General features: G+C 38.9%; 1 protein-coding gene and 1 long non-coding RNA gene across 2 annotated transcripts in view; one reads left to right on the forward strand and one right to left on the reverse strand.

Moving 5' to 3' along the window:
- The window catches only part of TANGO6 (transport and golgi organization 6 homolog), a 189,551-nt gene that overhangs the window by 29,717 nt on the left and 139,175 nt on the right, over window positions 1–20,659 (forward strand). Inside the window, exons 7-8 of the mRNA XM_032324977.1 lie at window positions 3,510–3,592; window positions 19,288–19,400. Coding sequence (XP_032180868.1) covers window positions 3,510–3,592; window positions 19,288–19,400 — 196 coding nt within the window. The remainder of the gene's footprint in view (window positions 1–3,509; window positions 3,593–19,287; window positions 19,401–20,659) is intronic.
- On the reverse strand, window positions 7,234–20,079 carry LOC116579519. The gene is made up of 3 exons (XR_004281307.1): window positions 20,067–20,079; window positions 14,342–14,349; window positions 7,234–7,320 (listed from the first exon to the last, which is right to left on the reverse strand). It is a non-coding gene; the product is annotated as an uncharacterized LOC116579519 (long non-coding RNA).

Raw genomic sequence — 20,659 nt, forward strand, 5'->3', positions numbered from 1 at the left:
TTCAGTTTTATTTTTTTAAGATTTTTTTTTTTTTTCCTAAATGGACAAAATATTTGTCTTTTTTTTTTTTTTTTATAAACATATATTTTTATCTCCAGGGGTACAGGTCTGTGAATCACCAGGTTTACACACTTCACAGCACTCACCAAAGCACATACCCTCCCCAATGTTCATAATCCCACCCCCTTCTCCCAAACCCCCTCCCCACAGCAACCCTCAGTTTGTTTTGTGAGATTAAGAGTCACTTATGGTTTGTCTCCCTCCCAATCCCATCTTGTTTCATTGATTCTTTATTTTTTTAAGATTTTATTTATTTATTGGAGAGAGAGAGAGAGAGACAAGAATAGTTAGAGAGAGCACAAGTGTGGAGGAGAGGGAGAAGTAGGCCCCCCCACTCAGCAAGGAGCTGGATGGGGGGCTGGATCTCAGGACTCTGGGATCACAACCCAAGCCAAAGGCAGAGGCTCAACTGACTGAGCCACCTAGGCGCCCCTAGACTTTCTCAAAAAGTTACTTGTAGTATAAATTTTTCTGAGCTGGTATGGTGGCAGGGAGGTGGCCAGGGATAGAGAAAGTCTGGTTCTTTTTTTTTTTTTTTTTTTTAAAGTAGTCTCCACACCCAGTGTGGAGCCCAGTCCAGGGTCTTGAATTCACAACCCTGTAAGACCTGAGCTGAGGTTAAGAGTTGGATGTTTAACAGACAAGAAAGTCTAATTCTGGTGCATAGTAAAACTTCACCAAATTGAGCCTGGCAAAGTAAAATTTGTGATTATTCAGACATGATAAATATCATATATGTGTGTGTGTGTGTGTGTTTATTTATTTATATATATATTTTTGATATCTATGGATAGGCCCAAACTAAACATGATACTTGAATAAGTAATTAAATTTCCTTTATATATTTTATAGAAATCTAGTCTAGAATCAGTATATTTTTCAAAAAATAAATTATTATTTCCTTTCTTTTTAAAGATTTTTTTTTTTAAGTACTCTGTACACCCCACCTGGAGCTTGAATGCACAGCCCTGACCTCAAGAGTCATGCTCCACCGACTAAGCCAGTCGGGCACCCCTGAAATATTATTTCTGTTGGCCTTCTGCTTTAGGGTCTAGGAATTCTTATATACCTAATCTCATGTACTGGGACTATACCTCATTACTAATCTATTCTCTAGTCTGTGTCTGATTAGGTGTTCTAGCCTGGGGCAGTGGTTCTCATGGTGTGGTCTCAGGGCCTGTAGCACTAGCATCACCCGGGAATTTATTAGAAATACAACTTCATTATTAGTTATTTGAAATATAAGTGGGCTCTCCCCAGAACTACCGAATCATGAATGCTGGTGTTGGTCTCAACAATCTGTGGTTTTTGTTGTTGTTGTTGTTGTTTTTTAAAGATTTATTTATTTATTTGACAGTCAGATCACAAGTAGGCAGAGAGGCAGGCAGAGAGAGAGAGGAGGAAGCAGGCTCTGCTGAGCAGAGAGCCCGATGTGGGGCTCCATCCCAGGACCCTGGGACCATGACCCGAGCCAAAGGCAGAGACTTTAACCCACTGAGCCACCTAGGTGCCCCAACAATCTGTGTTTTAACAGACCCTTCTGGGTAATTCAATTGTGTGTCCAAGTTTGAGTCCCAGTCTAAGAGCACTATTCTTGGGAGGCCTCGATTCAGTCCATTTGTGGATCAATTATTTTTGTCCTGAACCTTGTTCATTCATTTTAGGAATATTTACTGGACATCTGTTTGCCAGGCATTTCTTCATGTGTTAGATTATATTTGTAACACTAGCTATATGTTTTGCATCAAAAGTATATGGATAACAAAAAGGACTATATAATAGTCTGGCTGGTTTTAGATAGTTAGCTCCATCATTGCCACTGAATCACATTTGTAAGACTGTGGCAATTATGATGAATTCCCATATTTTATAAATTCTAAGGTGCACATGCTTTTCACGTAAAAAGACCTTAATTTTGGAAGTATTTTTCACATTTTTAACAACTCTGATATCAAGATGCATCTCACAATTATTGTTGGCCAGATAGGAATCATGGCATTGCCATGCAATGCAAATGAGCGTTAAAACTTAGAGAATGGACGTCAGCAACTTAGGAAAAAATCATGAAGACAGTAGTAGAGTGGAGAACTTCTTAGAAATGTCACATCACCCGCACCCTTGGTGGCACAGGGGCGATATATTCTGGCAAAATATGGGTATCAGTAATGGCGTTCAAATGTTTCAGAAGAGCTGGACTCTTAATGTGAAGTTTCAAGAATTTCTTATTGTTTATCCTAATTATATAGCTTATATAAGGAATTACATATATTAGAACTGTTTAAATAATCTAAAACAATTCTCAGTACTTTAAAAAAAAAGATTTTATTTATTTGACAGAGAGAGACACAGCGAGGGAGGGAACATAAATGGGGAGTGGGAGAGGGAGAAGCAGGCTTCCCGCTGAGCAGGGGGCCCGACGAGGGGCTCCATCCTAGGACCCTGGGATCATGCCCTGAGCTGAAGGCAGATCCCTAACGAATGAGACACTTAGGCGTCCCTCAATACTTTTTTTAATTAAGTTTTTAAGTCTTCATTCCAGTATAATTAACATACAGCATTAAATTAGTTTCAGGTGTGCCATATGGTGACCGAACAACTCTGTATGTTACTCAGTGCTGATCATGATAAACATATTCTTTAATCTCCGGTGCCTCTTTCACCCTTTCCCTTACCCACCTCCCCTCTTTTAATACTTTCTTAAAAACTCTAGTAAAAAACTTTTTTTAAAATATTTTATTTTTAGAGGTGTTTGGGTGACTCAGTTGTTAAGCGGCTGCCTTCGGCTCAGGTCATGATCCTGGGTCATGGGAGCAAGCCACATGTCGGACTCTCTGCTCAGCCAGGAGTTTGCTTCTTCCTATCCTCCGCTGCTCCCCCTGCTTGTGCTCCCTCCCCCTCCACTCCCTGTCAAATAAATAAAGTAACATCTTTTAAAAAAAAAAAAGATTTTTAAGTAATCTGTACACTCAACATGGGGCTCAAACTCACAACCCTGAGATCAAGAGTCTGATGCTTTACTGACTGAGCCAGCTAGGTGCCCTGTTTTAAAACTTTTTAAAGGGAAATTTTCAATCACATCTGTAGAGAAAAGTTTAATAAATTCCTTTGTATCAATCACTTCAACATAACCATTGGCTCTGTCATTTTCATTTAGTCCAGTCCCCAACTTTTTATTCATTAAATTTACAAGTAAAATTTCAAGGTACAATGTTTCATAGGTTACTTGTTTTTTTCTTTTTTAGTGATATATAAAACAATAATGAATGTTTATAATCATTGGCGTAATAGATTTCATGAAATACTGTATTTGGTGTTGTATGTTGTATGTATGACAAATCTCTAATTTTAGCTGTTACTTATAGAACTATCTAGTAAAATCTTCTTTCTCAAGTCATGAGTCCTATTCAGTCAGGCACTGAGTATGGGTAATTTTGTTTTTTGTTCTCTAGAGATTCCAGAGAGTGACATGGTGCCAGGGATCATTTTGGTGTCAGAAGAAGAACTTACTAGATGTATTGAGGATGTATTTAAGGTTGGTAATTTGAGTCACTAATGTTTTTAGCTAATACTTAAACTTAGTCTTTTAAAATAGTTTTGCCTTTTTTTTTTTTTTTTTAAAGATTTTATTTATTTGACAGAGAGAAATCACAAGTAGATGGAGAGGCAGGCAGAGAGAGAGGGAAGCAGGCTCCCTGCTGAGCAGAGAGCCCGATGCGGGACTCGATCCCAGGACCCTGAGATCATGACCTGAGCCGAAGGCAGCGGCTTAACCCACTGAGCCACCAGGCGCCCTAGTTTTGCCTTTTTAATCAGTACTTCAAGAACTGGAGTGACTAATCCTGAATTCCAAATGACCAGTATTTTTTTTTTTCATTTTGAAAACGTGAAAACTATAAGCTGTTAGTAAAAAAAAAAATACATTTTGAAACTGTCAGTTTCATCATTTACTGTGAATGTTAAACAGTTTAGATTCTCTAACTGATTCATACAACTTATAAAAGCATGTCTTTTGAAGAAGCGAACGGTGGCATTTACAATGCTTTAGGTTTCCCAAACTGTATGGTAGTATTGAATTTACTTTGTATCTTTTGATAGTAATCCCCATCATAAAACATCTGAGTAGATGAATCTTGCAAATGACTATCTAAATATATTACTGAAAATGAAAAAGAAAGGTATGCTGACTATGATTATAGTCTTTTTTTTTTTAAGATTTTATTTATTTGACAGAGAGAGATACACACACACATTGAGTGAAGGAACACAAGCAGGGGTCGTGGAAGAGGGAGCAGCAGGCTTCCTGTGGAGCAGGGAGCCCACTGTGGGGCTTGATCCCACACTGAAGACACATAGAAGGCGCCCCTTCTATGATTACAGTTTATAAATACATATGAAACACGAATTTTGAGACAAAAAAATGAAATTCATTGTGTGAGGGCCAGATGGAGCTGGGGTAAATATTCTTTAAAGTTTATTTCAATAAATTTGTAATAGTATTTTACTATTAAAAATATCCACAGTAGTAAACACCTTTCAAAATTATATTCTATGTTAAAAAAGATACATCTGCTCTGGAAAAGAGTTTGGCAGTTCCTCAAAAAGTTAAACATGGACTAGTATTATATGACCCAGTAATTCCACTTTTAGGTATATACCCAGGAGAAATGAAAACATGTTCAGACACAAACCTGTGCACAGATGTTCATCGCAGCATTACTTGTAAAAGCCAAAACGTGGGAACAGCCCAAATGTCTATCAGCTGATAAATGGATAAGCAAATATAATATATCCATAGAGTGAAATATTTTTTAGCCCTAAAAAGGAATGAAGTATGGACACATGCCACAACACAAACATTTAAAAATAAAAATTTTTAAACTTTAAGAGAAGCCAAAAACAAAGGACCATACTTTGTATAATTCCATCTACATAGAATATTCAGAATAGGCAAATGCACAGAGACAGAAAGTAGACTAGTTGTTGCGAGGGCCTGGAGATGGGGAATTAGAAATGGCTGTTAATAGGTATAGGGTTTCTTTTTGAGATAAGGAAATAGTTGTGGAATTAGACAGTGGTGATGGTTATACAACCTTGTGAATACAGTAACAGCCAGTTGTACATTTTAAGAATAAATTTTATGGCATATGAATTATTCATCAATAATTTAAAAATTCTACATTTCCCATTTCTATAGCAATAAATTAAACATTTTAGAGTAAATATTTAGTTTTTTATGAAATGATTTAAACATACAAAAAAAAAATAATAGTGAAACACTTATGTACCCACCACTCAGCTTAAGAAATTAAACATTACCAATTCAGTTGAAATCTTCGATCTGCCTCCTCTGGTCACACTTCCTTTACTTCCTACCTGAAGGTGCATTGTGGTTTTAATTAACAGTTCTCTTATTATTAGTGAGTTGAACATCTTTTTGTGTGCTTGGCTCATCCATAATTTTCCCTTCTGTAAATTGCCTATTCATCATATATTTTGGGCTTTTATTTATTTATTTATTTATTTATTTATTTATTTATTTAAAAGATTTTATTTATTTATTTGACAGAGAGACATCACAAGTAGGCAGAGAGGCAGGCAGAGAGAGAGAGAGGAGGAAGCAGGCTCCCTGCTGAGCAGAGAGCCCGATGCGGGACTCGATCCCAGGACCCTGAGATCATGACCTGAGCCGAAGGCAGCGGCTTAACCCACTGAGCCACCCAGGCGCCCTATTTTAGGCTTTTAAAAAATTAGTTTGTTTACCTCTTCAGAATATTTTTAGAATAACCTTTTATTATAAAATGGTTCTATCAAGACTGTTTATATACTTAAAACATAAAATAATGTTTTAAGTGTATAATGATTTTTAGTAAGTTTACAGAGTTAAACTGTCACCACAATATAATTTTGGAACATTTCCTTTACCCAAAATGATTCCTGTGCCTATTTATAGTCATTTCTTGTTCCTACCTTCAGCCCTAGGCAAGCCTTAATCTACTCTCTACCTCTGTGGAATTGCCTTTTGTGGCTGTTTCATGGGAGGGAACCATGCAACATGTGATCTTTTGTGGCTAGTTTCTCTCTCTTAGCCTAGTGGTGTTCATTTGTTTATTTGTTCTTTTGTTTTAAATAATCTCTATGCCCAAAATGGGGCTTGAACTCACAACCCTGGGATCAAGAGTCACATGCTCTACCAATTGAGCCAGCCAGGCGCCTGCCCCTCTCTTTGCATGATGTTTCTAAGGTTTATCCAGATTGTTTCATAGATCGCTATTTTTGTCCCTTTTAATTGCTAAGTAATATTCCATTGTGTGAATATACCACATTTTGTTTATTTGTTCATTAGTTGATGGACCTTTGACTATAGAGTAAATCTTTCTTTTTTTTTTAAAATAACTTTAGATGTCCATTGATTGATGAATGGACAAAGAAGATGTGGTATGTTTATATAATGAAATATTACTCAGCCATCAACAAGAATGAAATCTTGCCATTTACAGCTATGTGGATGGAGCTGGAGGGTATTATGCTAAGTGAAATAAGAGAAAGACAAATATCATATGATCTCATTCATATGTGTAATTTAAGAAAAAACAAATGAACATATGGGAGGGAAGAAAACAAAAAAGGAGAGAAAAAAAAACCATAAGAGACTCTTTTTTTTGTACTTTTTAAAATTTTTAAATTTCTTCTTTTTTTTTTTTTTTTAGTTTAAATTCAGTTATTTAACATATAATGTATTATTGGTTTCAGAGGTAGAGGTCAGTGATTCATTAGGCTTACATAATATCCAGTGCTTGTTACATCATGTGCCTTCCTTAATGTCTCTCACCCAGTTACCCCAACCTCCTATCCCCTCCTATCCAGCAACCCGGTTTGTTTCCTACAATTAAGAGTCTCTAACCATAAGAGACACATTTTTTTTTTTAAAGATTTTATTTATTTATTTATTTGACAGATAGAGATCACAAGTAGGCAGAGAGGCAGGCAGGGGGCGGGGGAAGCAGGCTCCGTGCTGAGCAGAGAGCCGGATGTGGGGCTCGATCCCAGGACCCTGGGATCATGACGTTAGCCGAAGGCAGAGGCTTTAACCACTGAGCCACCCAGGCACCCCACCATAAGAGACTCCTAACGATAGAGAGCAAACTGAGGGTTGATGGAAGGAGACAGGTCGGAGATGGGCTAGGTGGGGGATGGATATTAAGGAGGGCACTTGTGATGAGCACTGCGTGTTGTATCTAAGTGATGAAGCACTGAATTCTACTCCAGAAACCAATATTGCATTGTACGTTAACCAACTAAAAGTTAAATAAAAAAATAAAAATGAAACAGCTTTGTAAGACATAATTCACATACTTTACAATTCACCCATTTGTGCAAATGGGGCACCTGGGTGGCTCAGTCGGTTAAGTGTTTGACTCTTGATTCTGTCTCAGTCATGGTCTCAGGGTCATGAGACTGAGCCCTGCATCAGGCTCTGTGCTCAGTGGGGGAGCCTGCTTGAGATTCTCTCTCCCTCTCCCTCTGCCTCCTCCCCTCCACCTCACACTCTCTCTTTCAGTAAATAAATCTTTTAAAAAATGAAAAAAAAAAAAAAGAAAAAGAAAGTATGCAAATCAGTGGAGTTTTATTATATTCACAGGTTTGTGCAGCCATCATCACAACGGATTTGAGGATGTTTCATCACACAAAAACAAACCTCACACTACTCCCAAAGCCCTCCACCACCCCTCCCTCCACTCTCCGCCCTCTCACCCCTCTACCCCAGGCAGCCGTTAATCTACTTTCTCTTTCTCTGGATTTGCCTATTCTGGACATTGCATGTACATGGAATTGTACAATATGTAGTCTTTTGTGACTGTCCTCCTTTACTTAGCATGATGTTTTTTTAGCTTTGTAATATTGTAATATGAATCAGGACTTCATTTTTTATTTATTTTTTATTTTTAAGTAATCTCTACACCCAACAAGGGGTTTGGACTCACAACGCTTAGATCAAGAGTTGCATGCTCTACTGACAGAGCCGTCCAAATGCCCCAAGACTTCATTCTTTTTTATTGCTGAATAGTATCCTGTTGTAGGTATAGACAGTATTTTGTAATTCACTCAGCCTCTCATGCATGTTTGGGTTGTTTCTACATTTTGGCTATTGTGATTAAAGCTGCCACAGACATTTGTGTAGGAGTCTTTGTGTAACATGTTTTTATTTCTCTTGGGTATGTTGCTAGATCTTACAGTAACTGTTTAAACCTGAGTAGAATTGCTAGATCTTATAGTCAGTCTGTATTTAACCATTTGAAGAACTACCAAAGTGGCTACACCATTTTACATTCTCTCTAGCAGCTTCTGAGGGTATAGAGTAAATCTTAAGTTATATTCTTTCAGGTAAGAAGGCCGATGCTTTTCTTTTGTTTTAAACTTTATGTAGGATAGTGATAATTTGGGTGCCTGGGTGGCTCAGTGGGTTAAGCCTCTGCCTTCGGCTCAGGTTGCGATCTCAGGGTCCTGGGATCAAGTCCCGCCTCAGGCCCTCTGCTCAGTGGGAAGCCTGCTTCCCCTTCCCTCTCTGCCTGCCTCTCTGCCTATTTGTGATCTCTCTCTATGTCAAATAAATAAATAAAATCTTTTTTAAAAAAAAGTGATAATTTGTAGATATAAAATGCATGCTGAAAAAATTCAAAACTCAATCTCTTCAACACTCAGCTTTTTACTAAAGTAAGACGTTTGCTACCCTTTCATTTAATTTCACTGTTAAAAAAAAAAGAGAATACCCTTAAGAGAGTTGACCTGGCATACAAATATAGAATTAAATAGTTTATAGATAAAACATGACACAGTGACTTACTGAATATAATGCTGGTTTTGTTTTTTTAAATGCCTTATTTAGAGACTTATGAAAAGGAAGTTTTTATATCCTATTCTACATATGCGTAGACAAGGACATTTATATTATAGAAAGAAGAAATTATATAGAACAGTCTGGAAGGCAAATGTTCTGAATCGGAGAACAAGGCCCAGCTAACTTTCAGAAAGGTTGTCTTCAGTCACATACCATCTAAGGAATATCAGGATGAAAAATCGTTAAATGGTTGGGTGTGGAATGTCAAAAAGACTTGAAAGTGGTATTGAAGGTAGAACTAATTTTGACTAAACTTTGGTAAAAAAACCTGCATAGTATTTCTGGGAAATTAAAAAAAAAAAAAGTTGCTTTTGCTTTTCAAGGAAAAAGAAAGCAAAACAACTTCTTTCTGGCAAGTGGATTAGCCTCTAAAAAATGGAGATCCAGAAATAATGAATCCTGCCATTGTTCCTGCCTTGCCCAAAACAGGGGGGGAGGGGAAAAAACCCTTCTAATTTGGTGAACAGTTTGGTGAATTTAAAACCTCCTGGAGAGGCAAGCAGAACATTAGTTTGCTATAAACACTTGATTATGCACAAAAGATTGGGACTGTTAGGAAAGCAGGAAGGGGTGCAGAAGGGTAATCATTCTCCCTACAAGGTTTTGGCAGCTCAGCTGCAATGGGAAAACAGAGGAAATGTGTATGTTGGAAGAAAATGGTAAACACTGTGTAAAGTTTAGCAACAAAGGATGTGTTGTCTTTATTAACTTTCTGCTAATACTAAATTATAGAGCACAGCTCAAAGGCAGGAAATAAGGAAAACATCTGGGATAGCTGAATTGATCCAGCAACACACTGGGTAGCGGGAGGGTACAAGAGGGTGTTTAATTTTAGAGAAACATTTGGGAACATTTCCAGCTCTGCTTTTCTTTTTCTCTTCTTTTCTTCCTAACAGATTTATTGGGATATAATTCATATACCACACCACTCATGCATTTAAAGTGTCCAACTCAATGCTTTTCGTATACTCACAGGGTTATGTAACCGTTATGGCAAATCTGATCTTAGAATATTATTGACCCCCTTAAAAGGACCCGATACTCATTAGCTGTCACTCTCCATTTTCCCAACTTTGCCCCTAGCTATAGGCAACTACTAAAATCTACTTTCTGTCTCTATAGATTGGCCTATTCTCGATGTAAATGGACTCACACAACATGTGGTCTTTCGTAGTTGACTTTTTACCAGCAGGATTTTTTTTAAAGATTCAGCGTGTCGTTACATGAAGCAGCAGCACTTCATTCCTTTTAATGCCAAGTAGGATTCTATTATATGGATACACCACATGTTGTCAGTTGATGGAGATTTGTGTTGTTTCCACATTTTGTCTCTTGTGAACAATGCTGCTGGAGACCTTCGTGTACAGGTTTTTGTGTGGACATATGTTTTTGTTTCTCTTGAGTGGGAGAGTGAAGCTGGGAGTGATATCGCTGGATCATATGGTAGCACTGTGCTCAACTTTTGGAGGTTCTGTCAGATTGTTTTCCAGAGCGGCAGCACAATTTTACATTCCTGCCAGCAGAGCATGAAAATTCCAGTTTATCCTCTCTGCCCACCATTCCCACTACCAGACCACTTGTCTCCCTCCTCCAACTCCCCTTCTCCATCTCTCCCCCACTTTTCTCCATTATGATGGCCTTGCTGGTGGGCGCGGAGCAGTATCTTACTGTGGTTTTGACTCGCATTTCCCCAATGACTAATGATGTTAAAAAGCCTGTTTTGTGCTTCAGTTTATTTTGTCTCAGAACCTCTTTTGACATTTCCAGTCGGATGTCATGTGTTACCTGTATCGTGTTAGCGCCTATCTGGCTGCCATCTCAGCACCTAACTGCAGAGCGCCTTAGCTCCTCAGAGCCAGTTTCTTCTTTACTTTATACACAATCCAGATCAGATTGGTTTTCTGTTTAAGACTGTAGTGGAATTAGAAGTAGTAGATTAAGAAGTTAGTTTGGAGTGCCCTGCTGGCTCAGGTGGAAGAGCATGAAACCCTTGATCTCAGAGTTGTGAATTTGAGCCCCATGTTGGGTTGTAAAGATTACTTAAAATCTTGGGGCACCTGGGTGGCTTAGTTGGTTAACCGTCTCTCCCTAGTTTAGCTCCCTGCTCAATGGGGAGTCTGCTTCTCCCTTTTCTTCTGCCCCTCCCCCCCTCAAATAAATAAAAAATCTTTTAAAAAAAGTTTAGTAAGTAAATGAATAATAAATTTTTTTTTTTTTTTTTTTTTTTTTTTTTAAAGGAAGCAAGTTAAACTACCTAAGTCTTACTGACAGGAGTTTTGTGCTTACTGGCCATTTGCATGTCTTCCTTAGAGAAATTTCTATTAAGATCCTTTGCCCATTTTTAAATTGGGTTGTCTTTCTTCTCATTGGTGGGTTGGGGAATGGGAGAGAGAGGAGAAAGCAGGCTCCCCACTGAGCAGAGAGCCCATGTGGGGCTCGATCCCAGGACTCTGGGATCATGGGATCATGACCTGAGCCGAAGGCAGAGGCTTTAACCCACTGAGCCACCCAGGCGCCCAAAAGAAGGTCTTTTTATGCTTGCATCCTTTACATACAGCACAGAATGGAGCAGTATGGTTCTGGGTGGCCAGGTGGAAAGTTCTCAACAATACAGGTGTATATGTAGATGCTCACTGAATTGAACTGAAAATTTGGCATAGCCACTTGTACTTGTGCATAAATAATGCTCATGATTTCTATGTGTGTACCTTACATCTGGTAAAATTACTTAAGCTGAGAAGGGGATTTGTAGCTCAAATAACTTTTAGTCCAATGGCTTCCTATTCTTTTTCCTTTTGACTCTGAATGTCTGGGGTCCTATCCCTAGAATACTTAACCTTTTTTTTTTTTTTGTCCTCTCTGGTACAAGAGGGATAAATGGTTTTTCTGTGCTTGCAGAGGTAAAGAGAGATCTAGGCTTCATAGAAATTGGTTCTGGGTAGGGCAGGATAAGAGAATTGTAAAAATTCTTTACAATTTGGACATTTTCTTGCTCTTAAGAGAACCTGCCAGAATCTGATACCAGGTGGGACTGGGAGGGTGTAGGCGATGTTTCCTTTTAGTATTCCTCACAGTACTTGCCGAGACTCCCTAAAGGCAGAAGAGATTTGAGGGTAGGAAAGGCTAGAAGGTACCTAATTAGTTTATATACTTTATTCTTATTTCCATTTTATCTCTCTGTTTCCAGATTCAGGGAATCCTGACTTTAATTATACAAGTCTTTTTTTTTTTTTTCTCCATTTAATCTTAACAAATTTCTAATTAAAGTTACTTTCTCAGACTGGCCAATTGACTCCTCTTTCTAAATTTTTAATTGTTTTTAATAGAGTAAAATGAAATAAAAGACTCTTGGAGCTGGAAGGAAATATAGAAATAATTTATTTTTTTGGTTTTTTTTTTTTTTTAAAGATTTTATTTATTTATTTGACAGACAGAGATCACAAGTAGGCAGAGAAGCAGGAGGAGAGAGAGACAGAGAGAGGAGGAAGCAGGCTCCCTGCTAAGCAGAGAGCACGATGCGGGGCTCGATTCCAGGACCCTGGGATCATGACCTGAGCTGAAGGTAGAGGCTTTAACCCACTGAGCCACCCACTGAGCGCCCCTATTTTTTTGGTTTTTGAATAGATGGTTTTTTAGAGCAGTTTTATGTGTATAGAAAAGTTGAACAGAGGGCCATGTATCTCCCGCCCCCCACATGTGCATAGCCTCTCCCACAGGTAACCTTTCCTATCAGAGTGGGTTTTGTGTTACAGTTGAGGACCCTTAACACTGACATACCAGTATCGTCCAAAGTTCATAGTTTACATTAGGTTTCACTCTTGGTGTGGTATATTCTTTGGGTTTGACAAATTAATCCCTCATTTTACAGTAAAAGGAAGCAAAATCCAGAAGATTGTGAAGTGACTTGTCCTAAGTCATACTCGTGAGTGCCAGATCTGGTTCAGGAACCAATTCTTTTGTCCCTTCCCTTTCACTGTGTTGAGAAAAGATAGTATTTGTACATGGTACACCTTTAAGAAGTACTACAAAAGGCTTTGCAGTAAAAAGTTAGTTACTTATCCCAGTAAAAAGTTAGTTTGTTCCCTAAATGCAGTCATTCTTTCTGGATCTTTCCAACTCTAATTGAACTGTAACCTTGAATAACGTGCAGAGGACCACAAGAAGTATCCTTGGGGTGCCTGGATGGCTCAGTCGCAAGCATTCAACTCTTGATTTTGGCTCAGGTCATGATGTCAAGGTTGTGAGATTGTGTCCCATGTCGGGCTCCACACTCAGCAAGGTGTTGGCTTGAGATTTTCTCTCTCTCCCACTGCCTTCCCTGACTAAAATAAATAAATAAATAAATAAATAAATAAATAAATAAATAAATATTTTTAAGTATCCTTCAAAGCTGTGGAAGAGTCAAGTGTTAGATGGTACATTCAGATTCTGTGGTATAGTGTAGTGAAAAGCACCTGGGTTTTTGAGTCCAATAGACCTGGGTTGGAATCTGGCTCAAGGGTGATGATCCATGTGACTTCAGGTGACTTATTTAACGCTTGAGTTGTAGGGATGAAACAAGGTAACTTGTGGAAGGTTCATTGTATACTTTAGCAAATAATTTGGCTCAGAAAACTGTCAGTTCTCTTTTGGTTCAAGGAAACACTTTTTTAAAAAGATTATTTTATGTAATACACCCTGAAAGCATGCACGGTGCAAAATACTATATTAGGTAACTTGCCTTGTCCTTTTCCTTCTCACAAGTCTTAATTAAACTCAGTAAGTGCATTAGAAATTCTGGAACATGACTATCAAAAGGATCACTGTGATATTTTAGAAGGCAGCATTTGATTAGTTTAATCTTTAACAGGGGTACAATCAAGTTCCAGCCTGTACTGAATTTCAGTGTTAGGATTTAGTCAGCTTGATTCATGTTTGTATTTCCACACGTCTACATCCCCATAAAAGATAAGGCCATGAATTAAGGAGACAGTTCCATTTATAGCTGTATCAGCAGGTATTTAGGGATCAATGTAACATTTGCACAGGGCTGTATGTTTTACAAAATATTTTAACATGAATTATCTTAGCTGGTCTTTAAGCCAAAAGCTTAGCACTTGCCTTATAAATGAGGACACTGAATCCTAGAGGGGTTTAAATGTCTTACCCATGTTCACTCACTTAATACGTGATTTTGGGCAATCATGTAGGTGTCAGAAACAAAATTCATACCTGTTTCCTGTTTCCTGCCTTCCTGGTTCTCTTTCAACCCTACAGTGGTCCCAGAGGGATGTACTTAACCATGTAATGGAAGTCTAGTAAATGAGAAAGGGGGGATGTGAGGGCTGCTTTCCGTTTGGTTTTGCTTTGAATCAAAAACACATGTTTATTCTTAATACTTCTGACCATTTGGACTCTGGGTTTTTCCTTTCCTTTTTAATTTAAATTTCTAGTTAGTCCTTCCAGAGAAATTCAGTCTCTCAGATATTGAACATAGGTGTTGGGTAAGCCAGTACAATAAAAGCAAATCTCCTTTTGTTCAATCTACTCCCCCTTCCATGGCTGAAGTTCTGTGATGCTTCAGTTAATTAACATTGATTGAATAGCTTCTAGCTACATCTTAAAAAAGAAAGAAAAAAGAAGAAGAAGAGAAAGTACAGAGGGCTTTCTAATTTCCCCACAAAAACGGAACTTTTGAGAAAATAAAAAGCATTCAGTGTACTTTATTCATTTGTTCTTTGATTCAGTTAATCAGTCACCAAAAACATTTTTGTGAAGTACATACAGAATGGCAGATACTCTTCTAGGTTTACAAACACAGAAATCATTAAAAGCCAGTTACTGCTTTCAGGGAGCTCCCAGTCAAGCAGTTACAGGTAGTGTGTGATCTCTTGTTAAGAATATTTAGAAACGTGTCTCTATTATTTGTTAAGAGTAGTCTCTAAGCTCCAATGGAAGGTTGTAAGGCCTAACCGCAGACACCTCTTCTCATGGCTGGATCTGTCAAGATGCGTTGGGAAAGGACTGTGGAAATCCCCAAGCTGCCAGTAGGGTCATTGGTACCCATTTGTTTTCTCATGTGATCTGTTCTGAGCCATTATGATTTTTATAGACCCATACTCTCCTCTTATTTTGTCCATCAACCATGTCCTACATATTTATACCGGTAAAGTCACGGGTAGACTTGAAACTTCATCTTTTCTTCAAAGCGCCATTTCACTTACTCTCAGAGAGGCTTTCTCACACCAAAGAATTGAAAACATACCTTGAGAGCCTGTCTCTACCTTCCCTGCTTCAGCTTTCCCACCTCTTGGTATTTTGTTTGGTGGTCCCTAGACCCTACAGATACCTCAAGTAACAAGAAAACCTTTCAACTAAACAGGATTTCATCTTTAAAGTACTAACTTCAGAACTGATAGGAGGGAAAGCATGTGGGGAGGGTTAAAAATTTGTACAACTTGGTCAAATTTCAGTGCTTAAAAACTTTGGGGATGGTGGAGGATTGGTTCATGTTTTGCAACTAGTTTTACCTCTTAATTGCTGAGGTACCAGAAGGATACAGAAGAAGAGAACAAATTTGCACTCAGGTCAGGGGATGGTAGATTAGATACCAAAGCTCGATTAATCTAACCTCCTTGTTTTCTAGGTAAGGAAACTGAGACTCAGAGAAGTCAGTTGATTTGTGTTAATTCTTGTAACTGGTCAGTAGGAGTACTACAAGCAACCCTACTTGAAACACCCAGTTGTTATACTGCTGAGAAAAGGGAATTTCCATCGGTCAAAATAATACATAAAGCAGGGATTGTGTTTCAGAACTTGAACTCCAATCCCACTTTGCCTCTTGGTGAGCAGGAAAGAACCGCAACTAGGTGGAGACTACAATAAGCACAGTCCAAGGAAATTCCACAACACCCCACCGTTAGGGTGTCGATTCAGGGTTGTAGGACCCTCTCCATTGTGGGGCAGGAACAGCTTACTGTTGGGCCTTCACTGTTTCCTCAATGGGTACTGTCACCAGCCTAGTGTGGAGGAAACTGGGAGGAACTGGTCCCAACAGTTTCTTCCATGTGTAGTAGGACTTTATTGGAAGGACTATTTTTTTGTTTTGTTTTGTTTTGTTTTCCTAGAGCATTTGGTCATTGTCAGTGCAGTCAGCAAGAGATGACTGTGTGACATTGGCTAAATCAGTGCAGCCTCCTGTGTCCCTTTATAGGTCACTAAACACCAGGTATAAGTCGGTGATCTGCGGAGTCCACAGGACGTGGGAAGTGACCAGATTCCATTTTGGGTGTGTATATAGAGGCTAATGTTGGATGTGAGGTGCACACCAAATTGTTAACCCATATATGAGTTGAGTGCCAGGCAAGAGATTGGCAGGAGGGCACTGTCCTTGGAAAGGCCTGGCCACAGTGTGTCCCTGGAGATCTACTGGAAGGCTTGGTACAAGGGGGCTGTATGATTCCTAAGAGTCTCAGTAGGAGGAAGGGGAGGTGGTGCAGAAGCCGCTGTCCATGGTGCCACTCAGGAACTCTCGCCCGACTTTGCAGAAGTACCAGGACTAGAGTCATCAACAGCCCAACAAGCTGGGGCCCACTGATTCTGCGGGAAGGTGGCTGGGATGAAGTTGGTGTGGGTTAGGGACTGAAGCAACGAAAACAGGCACATGGGGAAGTGAGTAGTGGGAGGCCATGGAGTACTTGCTTTATTCTTTTTAAAACTGTGAAATACACATGACATAAAATTTACCATTTTAACCATTTTCAAGTATACAATTCTCTGGCATTTAGTCCTTTCTTACTCACACAGTTATCATCAGTGTCTAGTTCCAGGACTTGCTCATCACCCCAAATGGAAACACCATCTACCCATTAAGAGATCCGTCCCCATTTTCCCGGCCTCCTCATCTGCTCTCCGTCTTGTCCCTATGGACTGTGCGTGGATTTTATGTCAGGCCGATCTGGGTTCACCCTGGCTCTGCTACTTACTAAGAGTACCTTGGCTCAACTAACTTCGCTTCTCTCAGCCTGTTTTCCACATTTTTAGAATGGGCATAAAAATGTTTAACCCTCAGGACTTGTGAGAATCGATTGTATATTAAATGTTTGGCTGAATAACCCAGTTTATTCTTGAGTAGACATTGCAGTAAATGGTAGTTACTGTTGGCTTTGTGAAAACAGTTAGCAGTGGGGTTCCTTTAAGTTGTATACTTCTGTAACAACTGCTTAGTCACCAGGCATTCCGGTAACACAGTTTAATCATACATCCTGATAGGTGCTGAAATAGAGAAAGAGAGGGGCTAGTTGAAGAGGGGAGCGATAACTATGTACTTATGGGCTGACTTTATGTTATAAGCCTTAAAGTACTATTAGAATTTAGAGGAGGCAAGTCATTAGTGGTGGCCAGATGCTTCCTAAATACTTGAATCAGTGAATGAGTGGGTGAACCTTTGGAACAGTCAAATAAATCGTAGGCCTGTGGAAAAGGTAGAACTTTCAGATGGCCCATCCAAAACTTTTGAAAAATAAATGTCCTCCCATCGAGGAAGTTTATTTATTTATTTATTTTTAAAAGATTTTATTTATCTAGTTGACATGGAAAGAGAACAAGCAGGTGGAGCAGCAGGCAGAAGATGGAGAAGCGGGCTCCCTGCTGGTCTCTCTAGCGAATAAATAAATAAAATCTTAAAAAAAAAAAAATTGAGGTGCTTTGACCGAGTCAAGCCAGTAAATAATGGAGATTTAACTCCGTTTGGTTTTTGTTTTTTGTACAAAAGATGCTGGTAAGGAAGGATGGCTCCACAGGGATTACTTCTGGGAACACAGACTACAACACCAAACAATAGGCCCTTACGTTATCTGGGTGAATCTCTTTTTTTACCACTTGTAATTGGTGATATCATAATTAGGCCTGCATATTACTTGTGAACACTGCCGTACAATGCACCTCATTTAGCTGGGCTTATGGAGATTAGATCATGCGCAGGAAACTGGCTCCTCGGTTATCAGGCTCCACAGAAGAGCTGGGAGGCTTAAGGAGTATGAGAAATTAGGGTTGATTTAAAGGGCCAGGGTTCCCTGGAAAAGCACAGAGAGTTTTCCAGCTTGTGCCTCCATGACCTTTAGTATTCCATAAACAGCTTTGATAAAAAAAAAAAAAAAACGGCATTGATTTCTACTTCAATTAAGCACAATTTAATTAATAACTAAAATCTGATAGTGTAGACACAGATAATGATGATGAAAGGAAAAAGATGAGGAACTGACAGAGATTAATTCTTGTTTTAAAAGATTTTATTTTTATTTATGTGTTTTAGGGAGGGGCAGAGAGAGAGAGATCACAAACAGGAGAAGTGGTGGCAGAGGGAGAAGCAGGCTTCCTGCTGAGCAAGGAGCCTGATGTGGAACTGGGTCCCAGGATTCTAGGATCATGACCTGAGCCCAAGGCAGATGCTTAATTGACTGAGCCACCCAGGCATCCCAATCTTAGCCCTATTTTAAAGGATGAGGAAAGGGAAACTTAAAGAAGCCCTTATTTACAGAAAGAATATTGAAAAAAATAGCATTTTGCTCTTCTTAACTCTTTAAATTGCCTGCTTTCAAGCATTATTATTATAATTGGTTTACTTGTTTTATTCTTCTTGGTAGATCACAAGCAATTTAGAGAGAACAACTCTTAAAACGCATTTTTCTATTCACTACAATGCCTAGGACAATGCTTGGATTCCAGTGGGTAGTCACATAAATGTTGTTGAAGGCATTTGTGCTGTCCTTTTTGAAAGGACAATTACCATTAACAAAAATCAGCATTCTTATGCGCTTAACCCTATAAAGTCAGTGCAGAGCTAGGTGCACATCTTTAAGATTTATAGGACATGCCCATATGGCAGTTAGGTTTGAAGAGTGACAAACCCAGAGGAAGCTTTGTTTTTATTTTTCAAATCTAGTTTTAAGTTTTTCTATTTGGCATTATTTGCTTGTTAATTCCTAAGAGCGGGGCCTTCAGTAATTAGAGAATTAGTGTATAGATGAGTAATAGGCAGATTAGTAAGAGATAAAAAGGTAATCAAAAGCAGGAAAGGAAGGGGTCAAAAGATGGGTTAATTTACACATTTTCCCCTGTAGTTCTTCAGGCTGCACACACGGAAGGGCGCTGCTCCAGCTCAGGCTCCCTGTGCCTCAGCCTGTCTGCCAATCTCAAATGGTTTTCATAGCCTCAGAGCTAAAATTGTTCGATTTAGGGCTAAAGTGTTGCTTAAGATAAGACTCTCCTCGCTCCTAGGATGTGTATGGTATTTGATTCCCATTCCTCTGGCCTTGCACTCATGGTACCCCTCACCATTTTCTCTTCCCTAGGTATATGTGGTCGGGAATGAACCTGTGACAGTTTTAATGGAGTCCCTGTTTCCCGTCCTGGGAGTGCTCTTTTCTCTCTACTGTTTTACCAAACAAAGTGTGTCTCACATAAGGTAAAAACAAAACAAAACAAAACCCAAAAGCAAAAAACCCCAGAGAACCTTATAGTGAAATCTTTATTGTATGTTCTTATTCTTATTTTGAATATAAAACTTAATGCCGCTTTGTAATTTTGTTTCTTCCAAAATCAATAAAACGTTTAGGGATCCTCTTACTCGGCTCATCTGTAAAAGAAGGAGAGCTTTTCAGACTTCAAGGGACTGGATGTAATTTTTAGAATGGCTTTCCTCAGCCTCTGTCCTAGACTTCAGAGACAAAATCCCTGTTTACATGTGTAAACATGTCCTTGTTTGATCCGTGAGAAATACTGGAATTACATGTCTAGGAAGGAGGAAATGGAGAATGGATTATAAGAACTTTGTGGGGAGTGAGAAATCAAGCGGGGGAAATCTGAATCTGAATGTGGCACTCTGTAATGTAGACTTGGATCTGGTGTGAGTGCTGCTCAGTGTTGTTTGGAATGAAGGGATTTATTTCTTAATCATCCAGAAAATAATCTTTTGTATTGGAATTTAAGTAGGCTTCATTTTGTGTCAGCCTCTGTTTTCACAGATACTTATGTTGTTTCTTCTTCCTTGTAAAGGTTTATATCCTTTTTTACGTCCTAGAGAATTCTGATTTTTAGGGTTTGGAAATCCCCCACTTGTGACCAGATATACAATAATAGTACCTTCTTCATAGGGTTATTATGAAGACAGATGATAGAGTTCATTTTAGCACTGTCCCTGGAAAATCATAAACTCAGTATACAGCTACCATCATTGGTGAAGGAAAGCTCCCATCTACCTTGGACTCTAACTTTTGGTCAGCACATCCTTGCAGCCCACAGCTTCAGGAGCAGTGACAAGAGAGAACACAGAAGAAGATAGAGGCTAGAAATATGTGAATTTGGCTTCAAAGAACTGTCCGTATAATAACTTACAGTTCCGAAACCCAACTCCTCACAGCACTTTCATGTCCTCCTTAGAGACTGAGAAGGAAGAAGCAAACCTTTATTCCATCCCGATCGATCCTAGTTGACTGGCACAGATAAAAGGGGGTGAGGAATCAACCAGAATTTGTTGGTGTGTTGTTTCTTGGTCACCAGCTCTTGGTCCCATTGGTAGATGGTTTTATCAGTATAAACTTTCTTTCACAGTGAAAGAAAGTGCCTGATCAAAGGCAATGATACACTTGAAATGATTATTTTTTAAAACCGTGTGAGGCTTCTGTGTCTTATCAGGGTTACTTCTAGAGCCAAAGATTAGCCAGT

Source organism: Mustela erminea, chromosome 19 (assembly GCF_009829155.1).
Source record: "Mustela erminea isolate mMusErm1 chromosome 19, mMusErm1.Pri, whole genome shotgun sequence".
NCBI lineage: Eukaryota > Metazoa > Chordata > Mammalia > Carnivora > Mustelidae > Mustela > Mustela erminea.